Below are 23,673 nucleotides of genomic sequence, written 5' to 3'. Positions count from 1 at the left end.
ATGTCAGACATTCAGTTTTATGACCAAACTAATTTGAACTCAGTGAATACATATTTTTATGCTAAATACTTGACATCTGTACAAATGGAATTATACAGAGCTTTGAGAATAGTTAAATGTAAGCCTGAATTTAATATCCAAATACAGTCAAAATGGCACCCTATTTACATTTTAATGCACATATGTGGTCTTGTTGCACAAGATTCATCAGTGCATGTTGTTCATCAGTGCATGTCTTGCCTTTGTGATTTTGAATCATAATGTAAAAACTTGCTCCTCCTTTTCCTTTTTGGCTGTTGTCAGTTAGGCCTTACTGTGACGTGCTTTTAACCAATAGTCAAACAGTAATTTAGACATTGTTTTAGTTATCTCACCTTTGGTCTAGCTCCGTTCCAAAGTGCAACACCTACTTTTCACAATCCAATTCCCTATAGATAAAATCAAGTACCGCCCTTTTTTCTTTTTTTCTTTTTTTCTAGTCACTTGGTTATATGTCAGAAAAGGAAGTACATTCACATTAATTTTATTATAAAAACATATGCATGGACATGGAAATTAATAAAAGCTTAATTACATTTATTTCTTACACTCAGTTCTAAAATATTTAATGGGCTCTTTAAGTGCAGTCTCTATAAAATTATTTAAAAAATTATCTGTGCATAAAAGACATGTGAAATCATTTGTCAAAGGTGTGTTTTAAAGATTCTGATGTTAGTCTCTTTATTTTTCAGGTTATGCAATGGTCTCTGCAACATATCCAGTCCCCCAGGTGGTGCTTTCACTTTCAGAAGTGTGCCGGTTCTCCGTCGCTCCTAAGGAGAAACTGATTTCTTCTGGTGTGCCAGCAACATAAGCAGACAAGATTGCAAAGATCTGCCCCGTGTCGAGTATGACGGCCACGACCCGTGGCTCCCCTGTGGGAGGGAATGACGGTCAGGGCCAAGCTCCGGATGGCCAGTCCCAGCCACCCCTGCCCCAGAACCAGGTCAGTGCTCCATTTTGAGTTTTCCCTTTCCATTCTGATCCCTTTTTGTTGTTACTGAAGGAAAACTGTCGCTGAAGAGAATTTGTTTTATCGATTAAGTTTGCAGTGACCTTTCGTTGTGTAGACATGTGCTGGTATTTGGTAGTGCAATATATCACGGTAATGAATATGCACAATATTGTTATCATTGGCACTTCTCAATACTAGGGATGCACAATATATCAGCCACCATATCGGTATCGGCCAATAAATGTAATTTTTTCTGTTATCATTATTGAACAGGTAAGACAATTTGGCCGATATCTTAAAGCCGGTAAATAATGAATTATTCCCTGCTCACCATGTTTTTTAATTGCTTGAAATATAAATGGAAAAATTAAATTTAAATACAGTGAACTGCAACATGCGCAGGGCAAGTCTGTCATATTATGAAGTGAAGTGACGTGACATACACCCAAGTATGGTGACCCATGCTCAGAATTTTTGCTCTGCATTTAACCCATTCAAAGTGCACACACACACACAGCAGTGAACACACACACACGCTCTGTGAACACACATCTGGAGCAGTGGGCAGCCATTTATGCTGCGGCACTCAGGGAGCAGTTGGGGGTTTGGTGCCATGTTCAAGGGCACCTCAGTCGTGGTATTGCCGGCCTGAAACTCGAACCTACAAACTTAGGTTTAGGAGTCAACTCTCTAACCACTAAAAAAAAACCTCTATTAACCCTCATAGCTTAACCAAACACATTCTATATGAGAAAAATCTGATTTATATGCATGAAATAAACAATATTACAGCGTACAACTTCGCAAAAGACTGTAAATGCACAAGCAAACTTAACTGTGCTAGTCGTGTGGATCTATTGTGGATGAGCTCTTCCCTAAACAACGCACTAAAACACGGGCTAATAATACAGTAATAATTTACAGTAGCTAATAATATCATTATTGGGGAAGTCTAATAATGTAGCTAATAATGATATTATTAGCTACTGTAAAATAATGTAATGGAATTTTTGTTCACCCGTGTTTTAGTGCGTTGTTTAGGGAAGAGCTCATCCACAATAGATCCACACGACTAGCACAGTTAAGTTCGCTTGTGCATTTACAGTCTTTTGCGCAGTTGAACGCTGTAATATTGTTTATTTCATGCATATAAATCAGATTTTTCTCATATAGAATGTGTTTGGTTAAGCTATGAGGGTTAATAGAGTGCTTCAGTTCGCTGGTGATAATCTTTAGCTCAGTGCACGCAGCTTAAACAGCAGCTTACAACATTAATAACTCTGATTGAGATTGTCATATAGCATTATAATAACACCGTTATAATAAAACTTTCGGTTTGGTTTCCATGTTTCAGCGCGTTGTTGCGGGAAGAGCCAAGAGTGCATCCACAACAGAAGTTACACATTCTGATTAGCACGTAATTTAGTTAGTTCACATGTGCATTTGGTCTTTTTGTACATATCGTCGCTGTCAGGCAGAATCCTTGTATCTCCAAAACCATAATTTTTTAGGAAATAAAAAAAAACCTGGATATTTTTTTCAGATATTCAACATTGTATTGTTAAATTGGTATCATACCTTATATTGCTATCATATACTGTTGTGTACCAACATTAACACAACATTTCCCCAAAATCATGTTTTATCGGAGATACGAGTTTTATGACTTGGGAGCATGGAGATACGAGTTTCCGCTCTCATTGATAAGAATGGTACGGACACAGACGTCGCTGCTGCCAGCAGTGTTCATCAAAGTCTGCAGTCATGTTGAGCCTTTTGACAAGAGACATGGCTTTACGAGCTAATCAAAGCAAATGATTGTGGTTACATCTTCCTAAACTCTATTTTAAAAGTTAGAGCTATGAGTGATGCAATACCAAAATAAAACGATAAACTGACTAGGCTGTCTAATAGGCAGAATTTAATCTGCACGCAAAATTGGCGAACACGTTGAACCTTTTGACGAGAAAAGGCTTCAATAGTTAACTAAAGATAATGAATGTGGTTACATACAGCTTCCTAAACTCTGTTTTAAAGGTTTGAGAGCTGTAAGTGATGCAATACAAAAAAAAACGATGAGCTGATTAAGATGTCTAATAGCCGGAAATTAGTCTAATCTGCTCGCCAACTTACCTTCGATGCTCACGGGTTTCCTTCTGCACCGAAGCATTACAGCTATCGATTTTTAACAAAACAGGTCTAGTCAAATGTATCTAACCTAACTATTTTCACTCGTTATTGTATCCAAAGAGCCTTACTTGGTGCCAGTAGTGAGCCTTTTTTTTTTTTCTCCCATAAATAAAAACCTTGCTACTTGAGGTGTTTTACATGTACAGTGCCAAGACAGGCATAGTCTATAAGTAGGCCTAACAGTTGAACTTAAAGTCAGTAAAATAACAATAAAAACAATAATTTAATGGTGGTATCCAAAACATCCAATTTAATTCAAGTATTAGATACATTTTCTTGCACTTCAATGCACACGCATTCATAGTTTAACACAGATAACATTGCCATCATATTGACTGAGTTAATACTGCATCCTATATTAAGCTAGTGAAGTAAATTGTCATAAAAGCTATGAAAGTCCTTTGGGATGACTTCCTTCAGGTCTTGGAGGTGTTTGAATTTCAGCTCTTTGATCTTCAGGTGGTCTGAATAAAGGCCGCATCTGACAGAGTTCCTCTAGTCTAAGGAGACACACATGGTTGCTGCAAAAAATCAAATGAATAAAGGTCAAATTATTTCCCTAAATTAAACGGCATGTTTACATATGATAACGAGGCAAGAAGCCAACTAGCTTGCTTAAAGTGATGAACATGACCGAAAAGGCAGCTACTTGTTGAACATGATGGCATGCCTTGACATTGTAAGCTACAGTCCTGTTTTATCTGCAATGCACAGGGTTTAGTCTGCATTGCAGAGGATTGTTTTGCACTAAGTTTCGATCCTCAGACGACCGCCAGAAATAGCGGTGGTCAAGATTTCTTTTTAAGCCCCACAAAAATCACGTTAGCCATCTCACCAAACATGATGACAAAATCAATGCATAGTGGTAAACTAAATCAACTGCATGCAATTTTTGTGCACTAAATTCATTATGCTCGTCAGATACAAAACCATGGAAGATTTCAGTCAACAAGATAACTACCGTCCAATGCTTGACCTAGCAGAAAGAAGAATCTAGCATCCTCAGAAATGACACATTACACCTCAGCACTACTATTACTTTGACATAAAACTGTTATAAATAATATAAATATAAACTGTTATTATTTAATTCATATAACTGAATCATGAATAACCATTGTTTTGAGGATATTTACCTCAGAGGTCGTGCTGCTTGACGAGGATTCGTTGCGACTCTTATGCTGCGAATCTCCCATGGTGTGAAGAAGAGGTGGAGTTACGAGACTTCTCAAACAGTTGAAGTGTTCAATGGAGTTACAAGATATTCTCTTAAGCTATTCTTAAGACTTTAGATTAGTTAATAATTTGTAAAATGAACATACCCAAGTGGGGACTGACCAATAGCATCGATTTATGAAAAAATATGAAATTTAAATGCAAAAGGCACGAGACTGTTTCTGTCTGTGGTGTTTTAATTTTAAATATTTTAACAAGAAAAGTAGGATAATTATTGTGTTTAAATGTTTTGCCGCTTGATTGAGCAGCTTATTATACAAACCTAGAATTAAAATGCATGATGAAATCAAAACCAATGGACAAATGTTGTGTTTGTGGACTAAACAGATGCATATCAGGTGTGAAAGCACAATGAGTCCGTGCTGCAGACTGCATACTGCAGACGGAGTGTGTGTGAAACAGGCGTTACAGGAAAGATGGATGCGGCAGAACTAGTAGAATGTGACACAGAAGAACTTGTGGCAAAAAGAGGAGCCTTGTCTGGTGTTAGGAGGGTTTTTGGTTTCCAAAAATCCGACGTCGACCATACAACCATTTTATGCAAGTGCTGTTGGGGTAAAAGCACGTCTTGGAATATTAACCAGCAGAAAATGAACGCCTCATTAGAGCTTGTTTTTTGTTTCTCCGATCACAAATGCAGACATGGTTTTATGTTAATGCAGTGTGATACGCAACAATTAAAAAGACAGTCCAAGTCATTGTAATCAATAATTATGTCCCCACTGAATGCAACAAATGCCTCGTTTGTAATCGGTTTTATAGGTTTTGTCTTCTCGTGCCGGGTCACTCCGCATCAGTGTTAAGCGGCATAACATTTCCATCACACACTTGGCATTTGGCCAATCACAACGCACTGGATAGCTGGCCAATCAGCGTACACTTCACTTTTCAGAACAATGAATTTGGAAAAATCAATGCTTTTCAAAACTTTTAATAACTTGTAGCTATTGCTCATTGTGAATGTTATAGCATTAAAGGGTTAGTTCAGCCAAAAATGAAAATTAAGCCATAAATTACTCACCCTGATGTCATATCCCTAGCGTTGTGCTATTTTATGTTCTTAGAACCACATATGATCCGTTGTCTGATTTCCAACTAAAAAATAATAATTTGCTGTCTCTCACAGATGCAAATATGTAATTGTGCTCTGCCTTACTGTGCGTTCACACTGCCAGCGTCGAGAGCATCAAAGTGGCCGGAAGTCAATCGTTTTCAATGTAAGCCGGAGTTGAGGCACGCCGCAACTTGGTTGTTGAGAGCGTCGAGGAGAGTTGAAATCAAGGCAACTTTGAGCTTAATGAGCTATGACGTGGTTGGGCACAATATAGGACGGGTTGATTATTGTTGTTTTGGGTTTGCAGTAATCTATGATGTGTCCCTGTTTGTGTACAGGGACATAAAAAATAAATTAAAAGTGATACGTAGACACAGGTGTCTGAGATATTTTCAGGGATGGCTGAAAGTTGTTCACAGCATTCTTTTTCCTCGTTGTTTGAATTACATTATTGCTTATCAGCCTCATATTGTAATATTATTGATTTCAGTTTCACCTGCCACTAAACCACAGATTGTGTTTGCTTTTCCATCAATCTCAGATTGCTCTTCGTTTCTAATTGGGTGGTAAAGAAAATGCTGTGAAGTTACCATACATTACGCAGATAGTCTAGCTTAATGAGACATTAAAGGGAGTTCACCAAATAAATGGGAGATATTTTAATATACTCCATAATTTTTATTTATACGCTGTCATTTTTCCTCTACAAATGTGGTAAATGGAGGCTCTTATTTAGAGAAGAAAATTAATTGGTTGTCACATGTCAGACAAGCAAGGTTCAGCTTCTGTTGACCATATTTGTTGTGCTTTGTATATGTGTTGATGAATGTTTATATGTAAATAAAAGCCTAAATGGAATCGGTTCATCATATAAAGCCATTGTGTCTCTTCAGAAGACTTGGATTTAACCCTTCATTTTATATTGATTTCTTTCTTGATGACTTTAATATTTTGAAGCTTTATATTTTGACAACAAAATGGTGGGAGAATATCTAAATGTATTTTCAGAAGATGAACAAAATTTTGTGAGGTCTTACTGATAATTTGGATTTCCCAGAAGCAAGTGCATTTCTGTCTTTACAGTGTTTCCAATTTAATAATGTTTTTACAATGGTTTAATGTATTTGTGGTCAAAAAACCGACGTCCCAGCATTATGACCAAAGAAAAGATGAGCGGCTTCCTTTGATTATGTTGCAGAGGGCAATTGTTATGTTCTCAGGGGATATACTGCAGCAGTGTTATCTATTAAACCTGCGCTCACCGAGCGCATGTTAAAAGACAGGGATCAATGAGGATGAGACGCCTGGCAGAGAAAAGCACACCAGTTGGTTAGAAATTTGCAGCGCCTAGACATGAGAAGCAAACTGGCTATATAGGTCAGCCAAGCAGAAGGAGCCTTTTCCAGCACACCCCCACATTTCCCAAGTTCCTCGGGCTTCATTCAGCTCTACATGCAGAGCTCCAGCCCACATGTATCCATTGACACAGCACAGGAAACTGACTCGGAGCATCTTAAAGCTGCTTCACTTTTCTTAACGCTTTCTCTTTCATTCTTTTAATCCCTTACATGGATACATACTTTGTTCGCTTATTTGAAGGATTATCCCGTCACTAAGATACATGAATCATTAAGGTGGTTTACATTTGTTGAATGCGGTCTTGTTTTTCACCGTCAATTATACCGCATAAAGTTTCTAACAGGAAAACATATAGATTAAAAAAAAAATAAATTTAAGGTATATTTCAAAAATCATAAATATTTTATTCCTCAGTATTTAAATGATTTATGCTGTTTGTCTGTTGCTCTTTTTTCATTTAACCCTGTTCTCACCACAGTTAGTCTCGAATTTAAAATCGACCCTATTTACTAAAACAGAGCTGCTTAAAAAGATGTAATGGAAGTTTTGTTTTCAGTATTTTTTAAACATAAAACTCAAATCTGATTCTGAACTTTTGAACAGTAGAGAATTCCCTTTTTTCATAATATGGCATCAAAATCATTCTTCATATCTGATTCACGTTCTCTCTTAACCTGTGAACTGTTTGCATTGCAGACATCCTCTCCCAACTCATCCAATGAAAACTCCCCTGTGAGCCCACCAGATGACCAGGGTCAGGGGGACTGTCCCACACCCCTGGAGGAGGAGGAGCCAGCTTTCCCCCACACTGAACTGGCCAAGCTGGATGACATGATCAACAGGTTAGGGCTCGTATCCTATATTTGGTTGAATTATGTTTATCGTTATATCCAAAGCACTGCAGATGAACTACAAGGATATTGATATGAAGATATGACTTTTATTTATGCTGTGTCTTATCAATGATATATTATGTTGATTAATTGTTTTTTCTTTTGCTGTACAGACCTCGTTGGGTCGTTCCAGTTTTACCAAAGGGTGAATTAGAAGTTCTTCTTGAAGCTGCTATAGATCTTTGTAAAAAAGGTAATGCTTTATTTTTGGGTCTTTAATCATTTACATTTTTGGGTCATTTAATATTATTCTTGTTGTTTTAAATTAATTGTTGTATTTAGTAGTAGCAGAAGCAGTATTACCTTTATCTGCGATATCTTAAGCTTCCACTTTTGCTCTCGAAGGAATTCTTCAGCCTGTCTAAATGTCAGCCTCTGATAGGTTTTCCTTTCATTTCTGTCTCCAGGACTTGATGTCAAGTGTGAAGCATGCCAGAGGTTTTTCAGAGATGGCTTGACAATATCCTTTACGAAAATACTGACAGATGAGGCTGTTAGCGGATGGAAATTTGAGATCCATGTAAGTCCTGCAACCTGCTCGATGGTGCCATTTTCATAATTTCTTCCATTTCAGCAGCACATTTTTGTCTTTTTGTTTGCACATTAAAGGGTTTTACTAACCTCTCAAGAATTGATTACTACTTTGGGCGACTGTGAAGAAGCGTAATGTTATTTTGGTTGCCTTCATCTTATTTGGCTGGGTGATTGAAATGCCAAAGCTTTGATCAAAGAGCTCCTTTCAGTAAAACAGAGGCAGTATTAGGACACAGCGCTGAGTCATCGCTCTCATATGAGGCTTGTTTTAGCTCTTCCAATGCTGTTCTAGGATCAGCTTCAATGGCAAATAAAGATCTATTTTTTCTTCTTCTTTACATTTAAGACTTCCTACTCACTGTAAATCATGAACTATGCTTGCATTTCAGTGCATTTTAATCCCAAAACATACTCGATGCTTCTAGGATGTCAACCTGTGTCATTCTCATTCTCTTGGCAGCGGTGCATCATTAATAACGCCCACCGACTGGTGGAGCTGTGTGTGACCAAGCTCTCTCAGGACTGGTTCCCTCTGCTAGAACTCTTGGCGATGGCCACCAACCCCCACTGTAAGTTCCACATCTACAATGGTACTCGGCCCTCTGAGACGGTGCCTGCTGGGGTTCAGCTAGCGGAGGATGAGCTTTTTGCCCGTCCACCTGACCCTCGTTCTCCTAAGGTGAGAGAGTGTTTGTGCCTCATGAAGTCATGAATTTAATTTAAGAAATATTGAAATGTATTACTAGTCTCACAGTTTTTTTTATGCATTAGTATGTATTTGAACCTCTATGTTAATTGTATGATGTTTGATCCAAAGATGTTTTCTGCATTAACTACCTGTTAATGAATCAAGCCTTCAGCTTGAATTTCAGTGTTTTATTTTGCTTTGGTCTATTGGTCTGTTCGATGAAAACTTCCTGTTTATTTGTTTCCTGCAGGGCTGGTTGGTAGACTTAATAAACAAATTTGGCACGTTAAACGGGTTTCAAATTCTGCATGATCGATTCATGAGCAGCCAAGCTCTGAATGTTCAGATCATCGCCGCACTCATTAAGTAAGAACGATCAAACATATTTAACTGATTTGTCTGGAACCTGGATTTCTTTCTTTTTCTGTTTTTCCAAGTTTGACTCTCTTGTTTTGTTTTACAGGCCTTTTGGACAGTGCTATGAGTTTCTCACTTTGCAAACGGTGAAGAAGTACTTTCTTCCCATCATAGAAATGGTTCCCCAGTTTCTAGAAAACCTCACCGATGAGGAATTGAAAAAGGAAGCAAAGAATGAAGCCAAAAACGATGCCCTGTCTATGATAATCAAATCTTTAAAGAACCTGGCTTCTCGAGTACCAGGACAAGAGGAAACAGTGAAGAATTTAGAGATATTTAGGTTAAAAATGATTCTAAGGTGAGCTGAACATCAGCTAAAATTCGTTTTAAGACATTATGCAGCAAGTTAAATGATTGTTCTTGATCACTGACCTTGTTTTTGTTACAGGTTATTACAGATTTCTTCTTTTAATGGCAAAATGAATGCACTAAATGAAGTAAACAAGGTGATTTCAAGTGTTTCCTACTACACGCATCGACATGGCAATCCTGAAGAGGAAGAGTGGTTGACGGCAGAACGCATGGCAGTAAGTCATGCTGCACTACTTAACCAAATAGTTTGCATGACAAAGCTCGTAACATTCTCCTGTTTTTCTCATCGAAAGTTAACAAAACTTGGTGTTCTATTTGTTGGTGAACAGCTTAGAGGCAGCAGAAATAAAGTCTTTGATCTGCATCTTCACATTAGCTGAACATGCATTTGTTTCCCACAGGAATGGATTCAGCAGAACAATATTTTGTCTATTGTGCTGCGAGACAGCCTTCATCAGCCACAGTATGTGGAGAAACTGGAGAAGATCCTGCGATTTGTCATCAAAGAAAAGGCCCTAACGCTCCAGGATCTGGACAACATCTGGGCAGCTCAGGTGAGACACGCTCTTAATTTATATAATGTTAAATTAATTTTGGCAGCCCTTCTAGAATTCTGCTTTATTAGTAAACTTTGCAGCAGCTTGTCATTGTAATAATGGTGTCTGTATCGTCAGGCTGGGAAACATGAGGCTATTGTCAAGAATGTTCATGATCTCCTTGCAAAGCTGGCCTGGGATTTCTCACCTGAACAGCTGGACCATCTTTTTGACTGCTTCAAGGTTATTCAAACTGAACTAACGATTAACAATTGTTTTGTATTTAGAAAAAGTATCGTCTTAAAATAGAGGCCGTGCATTTGTAGGTGTTTCATTAGGATTCAGCTTTTCTCTGTGTGCCTTAACTAGCATTCCAGCCGATTACAGAATCTCTGTCCTCAATGGAATCATTTTATGGTTTATAGGAGAGCTGGACTAATGCAAGTAAAAAGCAGAGAGAGAAGTTACTGGAATTGATTCGTCGACTGGCAGAGGATGACAAGGATGGTGTGATGGCTCACAAAGTGCTCAATCTGCTGTGGAATTTGGCCCATAGCGATGATGTTCCTGTGGATATCATGGACCAGGCCCTTAGCGCTCATATCAAAATATTGGACTATAGCTGCTCCCAGGTATCCTGATCAGCTTTATTCATTTAGTTAACTTTTCAAATTAAAACTGTAAAATTGACTGAATTTTCCAAACAAAATCATTTTCTAAGATGTTTTGGTTCCTTGGAACAACATAGAATGGAGGTCAATGAATTAAAGACAGTGTTTTTGTTCTCCTGTAGGACAGGGACACACAAAAGATGCAGTGGATAGACAGATTCATAGAAGAATTAAGAACTAATGACAAATGGGTGATTCCTGCACTGAAGCAAATACGAGAGATCTGTAGCCTCTTTGGAGAAGCCCCCCAGAATTTAAGGTAATGCACCTCGACTCAACCATCTTTAACCATCAGTTGCATCGATACTTGTTTTAGTACGCAAAAATAAAATGGACTAAAAGACATTTTTACTCATAATCAAGGAATATGTATATGAAAATGTTCCACACATTTTAGGAAGAGCATGTAAATGTAGCAAATGTATCGTACACATCCCTGTTGTTTTTCAGAAAGAAAATACCTATTAACTTACTAAAGAGCTTAGAGGGGTAAGTGGACAGCTAATTTTGGGAAATATTATCATTATTATTATTATTATAACTAATTTAAAAACTGAAGTTTGCTTTTGGATTTCAGTAAATCTGTAATTGATGAAAATCTGCTTGGTGCGCCTTGCACCATCTAATCAAATCACCAATCAGTGCCCATGGACGTGGTTCATGCGTATAAAGCTTCTTACAGTAAGAGTGCTGCTGTGGGTTACGTTTCATAAACTTACAAATGCATACTCTTGGTATATGGTTTCAATTTAGTGCACTCTTCCTTCGGGATGCTTTAAACGTGTGAGTCCGTTGGAGAAAACAAAATTGCAGAAAGCTGAACTCACATTTTCCAGTACTTTCCAACACCTTATTGCAATGAGTTGAATATGACAAAAAGTTCTTTTTCTGCCTTTGCTTTGATGGCGTCTCTGGTTAATGCTTCTTTAATGTGAATTTAAGCTTTCAATTAGGGACAGAGAAACATTGTTTCTGTAGACCTAAAAAGCCCATTTTCATACAATTTAGTTGAAGAACTTGCAATATAATGGAGATGTATAAATGGAATGGTTAATTCAGTCATGTCTCTTTCTTAACAGTCAAACGCAGCGCAGCCCACATGTCTTTTATCGACATGACCTAATCAACCAGCTGCAGCACAACCATGCACTGGTCACTCTTGTAGCAGAGAACCTGTCTGCATACATGGAGAATATGAGGCAGTTCTCGAAAGGTTTGTGAGGCTAACACTGTTTGTATATATGGACAAACCTCTTCATGTGTTGTTCATTAAAAGGGGTTATGAAATGGAGAATCAAAATGTGCTAAATATTTACACACATAAGAAATTACTCTACCAAAAAAAAAAAAAAGTAAGTTCTGTAAGCTTCAGAACTAAATATGAATAATTTTTTCTACCCATTTTGAAACGCCCAGATTTGAAATCGAGAGAATTGTGGTGTCGCGATTCTCTTTGACACGCATCTATATATATGTCATATACAAACATATACAGCTCTATAAAAATGATTACCATCTCGATTGTCAAATGCAAATCACGGATATGGTTTGGTGAAGTTAGCAAATCTCAAAAGTGTGTGTTGACTTCGATTTCTACAAGATGTAATGCCATGAGTAAAAATGAGAATGGGTATAAAAAGCATATAAAAATCTGAATCTGCATATCATTACCCCCTTTTTTTATGCCCATGTTAAACATTTACCAGTGCTAATGTTTTCTGTGTTATCAGAGCATACAGACTTTGATCCCCAGACGGTTAGGCCAGGAAGTCGGTATAGTCATGTTCAGGAGGTCCAGGAGCGGCTTAATTTCTTGAGGTATTTATACTTTACAAGCAACCTTCCTCTACACTGCATAGATTGCAGAATCCAAATTCAATTCCATCCTTTTTTTTTTTCCACATTGTTATTTGTCTCCAAACTCTACTTATTTTTGTTATGAACCTGAGTATCACAGCGTGTACCAGAATAAGCTGTTTATCACTGTTGCTAGGCGATGAAGGTTTCACAAATGAAAAGTGTTTTTCACTTCAACTTTTTACCCCTGTTTCTATCCCTCTGATTTTATTACCACAACTATACAGAAACAGAATGTTCCGTCTGTACTAGACTATTATAGTATAAAAGGCAAGTTATTTGTTGTCATTGGCAAATTTCTTGTACACCAAGGAACAGTTTCTCGGTGTGCACCTAATTTCAGTTTGAAGATAAATTGATTTGGTCTGCACCAAACGGCTGGTTGTTAGACTCTCTAAAGGCTCCCCTAAATAACAAATCACTAAATATCCTCGTCTTTCAGGTTCTTACTGAAAGATGGGCAACTCTGGCTGTGCGCACCTCAGGCTAAGCAGATCTGGAAGTGCCTGGCGGAGAACGCAGTGTTCTTGTGCGATCGGGAGGCCTGCTTCAAATGGTACTCCAAACTCATGGGCGACGAACCCGACCTTGACCCTGACATCAACAAGGACTTTTTTGAGAACAACGTACTGCAGCTTGACCCCTCACTGCTGACAGAGAATGGGATGAAATGCTTTGAACGATTCTTCAAGGCTGTCAACTGTAGGGAGGGCAAACTGGTGGCTAAACGCCGGGCATACATGATGGATGACCTGGAGCTGATAGGGCTGGATTACCTGTGGAGGGTAAGAGTCTGTTGGATCTTCATTGGGATGTTCAGAGCCGCCTTGTTGGGTATTGCATATCTGAAATGCCTTCTGTTTTTAGTCTGTTGGTTATTTTGAAATAAGTCAATATACTGTAACAAAATGTCAAGTAGCTAAGTTGTAAATTTGCCTTGTTGATATTTTTGGGTGACATCACAGTTATGCTGTTGTAATATCACCAGAAGTAATTTTTAGGTAAAATTAGTCCAAGGTTAAATTGAGCCAAATCCTAAATGTCAGCTTGAGCTCAAAAAATATTTTTTCTTTAACAGGTTGTGATTCAAGGAAGTGATGACATTGCTAGCCGAGCAATTGACTTGCTTAAAGAGATTTATACAAACCTCGGACCAAAATTACAAGCCAATCAGGTAATAATACAGAGGAAAAGCGTATCACTTGCTGTAATAAATGTTGGAGTGCTCTTGAGTTTGTTTTACAGATGTGTCATATGACTGTTTGCAGGTAGAGATCCATGAGGATTTTATTCAGTCTTGCTTTGACCGGCTCAAAGCCTCCTACGATACTCTGTGTGTGCTGGACGGAGATAAAGACAGCATCAACTGTGCCAGACAGGAGGCCATCCGCATGGTCAGAGTGCTGACTGTGCTTAGAGAGTATATAACCGAGTGTGACAGTGACTACCATGAGGAAAGGACCATCCTGCCCATGTCCAGGTAGACCCATTCAAACCTGTCATCAAGTAACTCAATCAATTTGTATTTTTCTCTTGTATATGTTGGCTAGAATCTAATAAATTACATTTTATTGATTTATTTTTCTCTTTTAAGGGCTTTCCGAGGAAAGCATATCACGCTAGTTGTGCGTTTCCCAAACCAAGGCCGACAGGTTGATGATCTGGATATTTGGTCACATACCAACGACACAATTGGTTCTGTGCGACGCTGCATTCTGAACCGCATAAAGGCCAACAGCACCCACACCAAGATTGAGCTGTTTATAGGGGGAGAGATCATAGACCCAGCAGATGACAGGAAGCTAATCGGGCAGCTAAACCTCAAAGATAAAACTGTAGGCATCTGCCCTGTTTTTTCTCAATTTACTCAATAGGCCATTTCACACACAAGTTTTATTTTCCATTCAACAGCACTTTTGATCAGAAAATGTTATAGGTTATGAGGGTGTTTTTTTTTTTCTCTCTCTCTAGCTCATCACAGCCAAGCTCACCCAGGTCAGCGCCAATATGCCTTCCAGTCCAGACAGCTCCTCAGACTCCTCGACTGGCTCGCCTGGGAACCATGGCAATCACTACAGTGATGGGCCAAACCCTGAAGTGGAGAGCTGTCTTCCTGGCGTGGTAAGCATTGTGCCATAATTTAGCCAAACAGTCTATTTGTTGAAAGGGGAGCGCATCCAAAGTCATGAAAAATATCTTGACAGAAGCAGCGTTGATAAATTGTGCATATCCACCCATGGTGATTTGTGGAGAGATCTGTAGAAGCCCCCACCTTTTTCTAAATGTCTGGATTTAGTATTCCATTTATTACTGCTTTTATTATAACTGCCTTTAATGTTTTGCATCTCAGATAATGTCCCTGCACCTGCGCTACATCTCTTTCCTCTGGCAAGTTGCAGACCTGGGCTGTAATCTCAACATGCCTCTCCTGCGGGATGGAGCTCGTGTTCTAATGAAGCTCATGCCTCCAGGTGCTCTATATGCTTCATTAGATGTCTGCTCGAGACATCTAGCTGCACCAATCTGCCATCTCTATTCATTGCTCACTGTTGTTGCCTTTCAGATAACGCCACAGTGGAAAACCTGCGAGCCATCTGTCTAGATCACGCCAAACTCGGCGAGAACAGCCTTAGCCCCACATTGGATTCACGTTTCTTTGGACCATCACCATCGCAAGTGCTTTACTTGATAGAGGTTTGTTTGGTTCTCAATGCAAAAATATTTTATGGAACTAGCCAAGCGTAGACACATAGCCGGTTGTGTTATAGTATAATAGTATGTTCTAGTATATATGTATTCTAGTATTATTTCCTCTTTCCAATTTCCTTTTATTTATTTTATTTTGTTGAACTGATTGATTGAATCAAATAGTAATAATAAAAAATAAAAATACGCACAGATAAGTAGTGTAAACAAAAATGTAGCGCAAACCGTTAAACACATTAAGATTACTGAAAAACACACAAGGATATACAAATACATATATTTTTTTATTATTTAGCTTTATTTTTATTTCAGTTTAGGATTTTTCTTCATAATGGTATAATATTTATATTTTAATTTAATTAGCAAAAATGGGCACAGTAACACTTCCCTAAAGGCTTTTCTGTGTGCTATCATTCTGTGATATATGCAATGTTTCTGTGTGTCTCAGGTGGTGTACGCCTTGCTCATGCCTGCCAGTGGGACGTTGGGTGAGGATGCAAGTGACTTCCAGTACAACTTCTTGAAGAGTGGTGGCCTGCCCCTGGTTTTGAGCATGCTCACCAGAAATAACTTCCTGCCAAATGCTGACATGGAGACCCGGCGGGGAGCTTATCTCAACGCACTAAAAATAGCCAAACTGCTGCTCACAGCTGTAGGCTTTGGCCATGTAAAGGCTGTGGCGGAGGCCTGCCAGCCTGTGGTGGAGGGGACTATCCCTGTGTCGCCTGTAAGTTGCCCTTCCTTTAGCTCCTGCTAACTGTTCCTTTCAAGAAAGTCATGCAAAAGTATAGGCACAATACCTTCAGTGAAATTTATTTTACAGAAAAGGTCCAGAACTTATACCCTCAATTAATTAAAAACAGTTTCAATCTTGTAATTTTATAAGGAACACATTTTAAATTGTGATATCATTTTGGGATTTTAAAACTGTAGCAATGGCATAAGAGACATACTTCATCTCTTAGGGAGGAAAAATTGAACCTGCGTTCACTTGTGGGCTTCACTTTACACTTTTGTCCAGTACCTCATCTCATAAAAGTGCATTTGGCACAGCTCTAGTCTGCGTTCTGTTTGAAGCACTGCAAAAAAAAACATTTCAGAGTGAATTTTATAGGTTTAGCAGTGATGGTTTAATTTCTGTTTAAGATCATAACCTTTCAGCCTCCCTGACATTCATCAATCATTAGAAACCGGCTGGCTTGCCCTGTGTCGCTCCACAAATGTCAAGGGTGTACAGTGTCTTGAGAGGAAACACTCGCACAGACTCCAGAAGCGTTTCCATGAGGGAGTAATAACCATGAGAAAGGGGAAAGTTAAATGTAGTTTGATCATGCAGTTTTTTCTTTATTAGACTGTGTTTGATTATGTTTCTGTGCGTGTAATGGAACAGTATTAGTATGACTAATAGGGTTGGAAAATACCACTGACCATGATTTTGCCTGCATCACAAGCTGAAATGTGAAGCTATATTTTTTTGTTAAAGCACTGAATGTTTTAGTACAAAAACAAACATGATTTTAATTTTATACCAGTGTCGGGTAGAGTTTGCTACATTTTAAACTGTGTTTCACACATTACAACTTTGTACATACATGGTTTTTGGGCTATTACCAAAAATTTTGGAGTCAGTATTTTTATTTTTTAAGAAGTTAAACCTTTTTTTTTGCTTGGAATGCATTAAACTGAACAAAAGTGACAGTAAAGACATTATGTTATCAAAGATTTGTAGTTCAAATAAATTCTGTTCTTTTGAGCTTTCTATTCAAAGAATCCTGAAAAGAAAATGATCCCATAAATGTTAATATTTGTTTCCAAAAAATGTATTTGGCAGCACAACTGTTTTAAACATTCATGATCATAAATGTATCTTGAGCATGAAAAAAAAGCATATTGAAAAGATATTTAAAGGATCATGTGACTGCTTTAACCATCATAATAATTATATTTTAAGATATATTCAAATGGAAGAGTTATTTTAAACTGTAATAACTTCACAAGATTACTGTTTTTACTGTATTTTGTTCAAATAAATGCAGCCTTGGTGAGGAGATTTTTTTTTTTTTTTTCAAGCTTTTTGAGATCCAGCTTTTAAATGGTAGTTATTATCCGTTTCCTAGCTCTCTTTCTTGCTTTACTGTACATAAGAGACCTAGCATGGATCTGCGAGATAACACTTTTTATTTTTATTTTTTTTTCTTATTTGTTCAAAGATCAACCAGACCACACATGACCAGGCTCTAGTGTTGCAGAACGCCTTGCAGAATATCCCAAACCCTTCAGCTGAGTGCATGCTGCGGAACGTGGCCATTCGCCTCGCCCAACAGATCTCGGATGAGGTATGTTATGCAACAACACACAACTGTCACCTACATAAACTGGTTTGTTTGCATTGTTCAAATAAATGTCCTTAGCTATCTTAAAATGTCTGTAATGATTAAAAGTGTTTTTGTTGAAACCTCTTTTGCTTTGCATGTGAAAAAAGAGAGTGAAACACCTCATGTTTCAGGCTCAGTTTTCTTAGTTTGTGCTTCTCTTCCTGTACCCAGAACTTTTTCCAGGCCTCCAAGTACATCCCAGATATCTGTGTCATTCGAGCGGTTCAGAAGATAGTCTGGGCTTCTGGCTGCGGCTCGGTTCAGCACGTCTTCAGTTCTAATGAGGAGATCAGCAAGATCTATGAGAAGGTACTAGTTCTTGGCTAAGTTGAAAAAAGAAAAAAACCCAGGTGTGATTTTCATTTTTTATGAACTCAATATTATGAATATTATATAGGACTCAATTAGGGCTGCACGATATGTCGTTTAAGCATCGATATCGCGATCAGAGGTGGATAGAGTACCCAAAAACTGTACTCAAGTAAAAGTAAAAGTACTAGTCTGAATAGTTACTTGAGTAAGAGTAAAAGAGTATCGGATAAAAAAAATCTACTCTAGTAGTTAGTTACTAGTTACTTTGGGTCATATATACTGAGCATATTTTTATTTAGATATATAGATAAAATGTATGTTACGTGTGTGTGTATAAATGTACATATTTCATCAGCCTTTACTCCACTTTATTTAATTTATTATAAAACCCTGTTTACTTAAGTAACAGATATAGGTGTCATGCCATAACATTTTTAATAAGGCTGACTTTAAAATGTGAATTTAAAAATTGAATTTATCATTGAAAGTTAATTATATAAAAATTGCTACTAATCTTTCATTGTTCAGAAAGAGAGCAAATAACATTTATATTATTAAAGATCATTTTCACTGACAGTCTGGAGTTCAATATTGAACTCTCAGAAACTCCCATTAAAATTAATTATAGATTCATACACACATCTGCACTTTGTTGTTTCTGATGAGAGAATTCGCCAGGAAGAGGTATTCAGTCAGTGAGCGAGTGAAGGAAGCACCGGCATTTTAGTGATGATTCATCTGAATGCCATTACATTCATAAGCTCATCAGAATCTTGTGTGATTGGTTATAATGCGCATCGCTGTATAAACGCATCTATCTCTGGCTTAACGCCAGCCCAGCAAGCGATCACAGATCTGAATTTAGCAGCTGATCATATGCTGAACATACTCGCACCGGTGTGATTGTATTAAAATTAATAAAATCTTAATCAGCTATTTTTTGTCTTTTGGGAGCTGCATTCAACTTGACTCCCTTCTGTTATAAGCCACACACGTACAACAAACTAATGTCACAGTGGTATCGTGTACTGTAATAGAATGTAGCCCAACAAGTTATTACCTGTTAAACAGTAGACAGCACACGCGGTGTTCATCTAATAAGGATCTCCATCGCAAGCAAATAATAGCCTTTGTAGATTTGCTTTCAATTCAGTGCAGTTCCATAGCAACGTTTTCAACGCTGCTGATGTTAAACGTTACAACTCTGAGTGAACCGCTTCAGATGCTCAGCGCGTGCGGCAGGGAACTGAACGCATCATTCAAACTGATTCATGAACCAATTCACTCGTTTGCCAATTGGCTTGATCAAGCCTTTGAACAGAATTGACTCAAAAGAATGAATCATTCGCGAATAGGCATCGCTCATTGTCCAGAGAAAAGTAGACTGCGCGTTTGGAATAAACTGAAGCAGTTATAACATTTATTGCATTAAGATAAAGTAATGAGAGGAGCGTCGCCCACAGTAACGAAGTAAAAGTACAGATTTTTCCCAAAAAAATGAACTCAAGTAAGAGTAAAATTACCCATCTTTAAATATACTCCAAAAAGTATTAGTTACCCCAAAAAATGACTCAAGTAAATGTAACGAAGTAAATGTAACTCGTTACCACCCACCTCTTATTGAGATGTACGAATCCACGATAGTCACATCGCAGAATGTGTGATGTAGGCTGTCGTAGTTGATCCGTTATTCATTAACCATACGGGCCCGCTGCTCCCCGGCCCTTGACGAATGTGATTCGCAGATTAATTGCACAGCTTAACCATCATAGAGTGAAAGTTTATCATTTACACATTTAAGTCCTGTCAGTTTAACAGGGCGCATATAAGAACGAGCAGAGAGAGAGAGAGCGCGAGAGAGCCCCGGCCGTACGCGCATGCTCACCTTCACCGTCTTAAAACAACACGAGCGCTGTCTTGCTCTCTCTCCCTCGCGCATATTAATCAAAATCAATTGACATGATGGTGTCGAACAACAACAAAAAAAACCTATCCAGTGATGAAATGTTTTGTGTTCTCATATCTTGTGCAATATCCTAAACTGCAGAGATAATTACACAACACGTGCCGTACACGTCTGATTCGCGAACTAATGATTCCTTTGAACCGATTAAATTTAATGAATGGTTTAAACAACTGACCTGTCCAACACTGAACACACGAGACGTCTGAATTGGTGTATAAAAAAAATCTGAAACACTTTACAATAATGTCCTTTTTAGTAAACTATTTAACTACATTATTTAACATTTACTATTAATAAACTGCACTTTTACAACATTGTTAATTTCAACATTTAGGCTATAGCCTTTATTGTTGAAATCAAAAGTTGTACAGTATTTGTTAACATAGTTAATGCACTGTGAAGTAACATTACCAAACAATGAACAGCTGTGTTTTTATAAACTAAGATAAACAACATGTAGGTTGCCTACAAACCGGAAGGTTGGTGGTTCGATCCCCGGCTCCACCTGACAAAGTGTCGAGGTGTCCTTGAGCAAGACACCTAACCCCAGCTGCTCCCGACGAGCTGGATGGCGCCTTGTATGGCAGACACCGCCGCCGGTGTGTGAATGGGTGAATGTGAGGCAAATTGTAAAACGCTTTGGATGGCCATGTAGTCTTTTGAAAGCGCTATATAAATGCAGTCCATCCAAAATGCAGTCCATGTTAGTTAATATGTTAACAATTCAAACCAAATCCTAAAGTTACAAACAAATAATTTACTCTAATTTAAATAATACTCTGTTTAAATCATTTAAAATGAGAATGTAAGTGTGCTCACCTCATTTTTGTTTGTAAGAAAAAATCAGATTAGATTTCATATCGCAATATATATCGCAGAAAAATAAAATATCGCAATGTCATTTTTTCCCAATATCGTGCAGCCCTAGACTCGATATTTATGCTTGCGATGTTGGTTCTTCCACAGACCAATGCTGGCAATGAACCTGATGCCGAAGATGAGCAGGTGTGCTGTGAAGCTCTGGAGGTCATGACCCTGTGTTTCGCCCTTTTGCCCACTGCACTAGATGCACTTAGCAAAGAAAAGGCTTGGCAAACCTTCATTATAGATCTGCTTCTGCACTGCCAGAGCAAGTGAGTTATCGTAAAGTAGGGTACTGTTATTCCTGTTATGCTTTTTAACTTTCAATAAAATAAATATGCTTTTGTTGTAGTTTTCAGGAAGTCTTTTTATAAAAGTGAGGTATTAAATGTTTAAACTTCAAATTAATTTATTAACGTTTTTCAAACTGAATTTTGTCATTTTAGCAAACGGGATAGAATGGTTTTGTTTGATAAAATTCATTGCTAATAATGCATACTATTATTTGTATCTAGGTCTGTTCGCCAAATGGCCCAAGAACAGTTCTTCCTCATGGCCACCCGGTGTTGTATGGGCCATAGGCCTCTCCTCTTCTTCATCACCCTCCTCTTCACAGTTTTAGGTGTAAGTGTCTTATATGTCTTTGGGACAGAGCTGGAGTTTTTTTTTTTTTTTTTTACATTTTGTTGTTAATTCAGAACATCTAATTTGTAGTCATTTTTATACTGTCCTTTTGTGTTCCAGAGCACTGCAAAAGAGCGGGCAAAGCATGCTGCTGATTACTTCACTCTTCTAAGGCACTTACTCAACTATGCATATAACAGCAACATTAATCTTCCTAATGCAGAAGTTCTCTTAAACAATGAGATCGACTGGTTGAAGCGCATCAGGGTATGTTCATTTACCTAAACTTCTTTTTGGAATTAGAATAGTGAAAACTTTAGTGTGTACAAGTTTGAGGGTTTTTTTTTGTTGTTGTTTTTGTCTTAGGATGAAGTGAAGAGGACTGGAGAGCCTGGGGTTGAGGAGACCATTTTGGAAGGTCATATTGGTGTCACAAAAGAGCTACTAGCTTTCCAGACACCAGAGAAGAAGTTCCACATTGGCTGTGAAAAAGGAGGTGCTAATCTTATCAAGGTAAACATTTCAGTGGGAAACACTGGCCACTTTTACTAGATACCTACAACATCAGAAGAAAAATCTCCTATTTATGAGATTGCATTGGCAAATAAGACTAACTGATCTTCCTTTTTTTTCCCATGAACTCCTTATAGGAGTTAATGGATGACTTCCTGTTCCCAGCATCTAACGTGTACTTGCAATACATGAAGAGTGGAGAATTCCCCACTGAGCAGGCCATACCTGTGTGTAGCACCCCAGCCACCATCAATGCAGGCTTTGAACTGCTGGTTGCACTTGCTGTCGGATGTGTGCGAAATCTCAAGCAGATTGTGGACACACTAACTGATATGTACTATTTAGGTGTGTGCTAATGTTGATTCCTGATTCCTAGAAATGGTGCACTCAACCCCATCAGTTTTCATGGATACATAGTTATTTACTTGGTTTTTTTTTTTTTTAATAAATGGTTTTTATGTACCTTTAGGTTGTGAACCACTTACAGAATGGGAATATTTACCACCAGTTGGACCAAGGCCCACCAAGGGGTTTGTGGGTCTGAAAAATGCAGGTGCGACTTGCTACATGAACTCGGTGATCCAGCAGCTCTACATGATTCCTCCCATCAGGAATGGCATTCTGGCCATCGAAGGCACGGGCAGCGATGTGGATGATGATATGTCTGGAGACGAGAAGCAAGATAATGAGGTACTGCCTAGCATGGTTCATTTCTGGAGTTTCAGACTGCATTGTGTTCATGAGAATTATATATATCTCTGGAGGAGGTCACAGTATGATTCACTTAGATTGAGCAATGTGAACACGCAGTGCTCAAGGTTTATTTAATTTTTAAATTTAGGATATTCCATGTTTTTCCCATTATAGTTTTGAGTTCACTTTCAATGGACTGTGAATCCAATTTAATCACTTTTTTTTCCATATAAGATATGGATATATCTTGTATAGATATTTTCCAATATAAAGATTCAAAGTGCTTAACTGTTATTTTAGTATTACTTATATACTGGTACAGCTTTGAATTGGCTTTTATTTCAATGTGTTTTAAGTATTAAATTAGATTTTTTTTTAATTATATTTAGCTTTGATTCCTGTTCTTTAATTCTTACATACACTAAAATAAGACAGATTTTTCATCTAATATTTATATATATATATATATATATATATATATATATATATATATATATATATATATATATATACATATACCTGTACCAGTCACAGTGAATAAAAATGGGAGTAGGATTGCCTTGGAAACAGTTCAGGTGGAGGGGTGTGGCTTCTCATTTCCCAGTATAATTAAGCTCAGGTGTGTGCTTTATTAACCCCGAGAGTGCATATAGCTCTTGGGCTTGTTGTTGTGGAAGCACACACATTGGATTGTTTCTGGAGAGGTTGTGCCTGCAGTTTCTGATGGATGTTAATTTCATTAAATTGAAATCATTTTGCATATTTTTTAATGGATGAACTGCCCAATGATGACTATCATCCTTTCTCATTACCAAGTGACTGAAAAACTTAGCCATCTCTGGGGTGTATATGCCATGTGGGCATTCCTTGGAGTTGAGGGCA

The 23,673-nt window shown here is 37.9% G+C and overlaps 1 protein-coding gene across 7 annotated transcripts in view; it reads left to right on the top strand.

Annotated features, from left to right (window-relative positions):
- LOC113108514 (probable ubiquitin carboxyl-terminal hydrolase FAF-X) overlaps positions 1–23,673 on the top strand; it is a 36,065-nt gene that overhangs the window by 2,446 nt on the left and 9,946 nt on the right. For 5 of the 7 annotated variants that reach the window (XM_026271691.1, XM_026271688.1, XM_026271689.1 and 2 more), the window contains exons 2-32: positions 732–985; positions 7,530–7,675; positions 7,840–7,919; positions 8,134–8,246; positions 8,721–8,939; positions 9,199–9,314; positions 9,412–9,663; positions 9,754–9,892; positions 10,079–10,231; positions 10,352–10,456; positions 10,639–10,845; positions 11,007–11,143; positions 11,335–11,373; positions 11,964–12,097; positions 12,615–12,702; positions 13,184–13,526; positions 13,820–13,915; positions 14,010–14,221; positions 14,336–14,576; positions 14,713–14,862; positions 15,092–15,212; positions 15,305–15,435; positions 15,896–16,174; positions 17,658–17,783; positions 17,994–18,131; positions 21,067–21,233; positions 21,477–21,585; positions 21,706–21,852; positions 21,952–22,098; positions 22,236–22,443; positions 22,568–22,788. In XM_026271691.1, coding sequence (XP_026127476.1) covers positions 890–985; positions 7,530–7,675; positions 7,840–7,919; positions 8,134–8,246; positions 8,721–8,939; positions 9,199–9,314; positions 9,412–9,663; positions 9,754–9,892; positions 10,079–10,231; positions 10,352–10,456; positions 10,639–10,845; positions 11,007–11,143; positions 11,335–11,373; positions 11,964–12,097; positions 12,615–12,702; positions 13,184–13,526; positions 13,820–13,915; positions 14,010–14,221; positions 14,336–14,576; positions 14,713–14,862; positions 15,092–15,212; positions 15,305–15,435; positions 15,896–16,174; positions 17,658–17,783; positions 17,994–18,131; positions 21,067–21,233; positions 21,477–21,585; positions 21,706–21,852; positions 21,952–22,098; positions 22,236–22,443; positions 22,568–22,788 — 4,860 coding nt within the window. In that variant the 5' untranslated portion in view covers positions 732–889. The remainder of the gene's footprint in view (positions 1–731; positions 986–7,529; positions 7,676–7,839; positions 7,920–8,133; positions 8,247–8,720; positions 8,940–9,198; positions 9,315–9,411; positions 9,664–9,753; positions 9,893–10,078; positions 10,232–10,351; positions 10,457–10,638; positions 10,846–11,006; positions 11,144–11,334; positions 11,374–11,963; positions 12,098–12,614; positions 12,703–13,183; positions 13,527–13,819; positions 13,916–14,009; positions 14,222–14,335; positions 14,577–14,712; positions 14,863–15,091; positions 15,213–15,304; positions 15,436–15,895; positions 16,175–17,657; positions 17,784–17,993; positions 18,132–21,066; positions 21,234–21,476; positions 21,586–21,705; positions 21,853–21,951; positions 22,099–22,235; positions 22,444–22,567; positions 22,789–23,673) is intronic. The other 2 variants (XM_026271693.1, XM_026271690.1) reach the window with 1 other exon arrangement.

Source organism: Carassius auratus, chromosome 9 (assembly GCF_003368295.1).
Source record: "Carassius auratus strain Wakin chromosome 9, ASM336829v1, whole genome shotgun sequence".
Classification (NCBI taxonomy): Eukaryota; Metazoa; Chordata; class Actinopteri; order Cypriniformes; family Cyprinidae; genus Carassius; species Carassius auratus.
The sequence above is the reverse complement of the archived record's forward strand: the minus strand, read 5'-3'. Positions and strand labels throughout refer to the sequence as shown.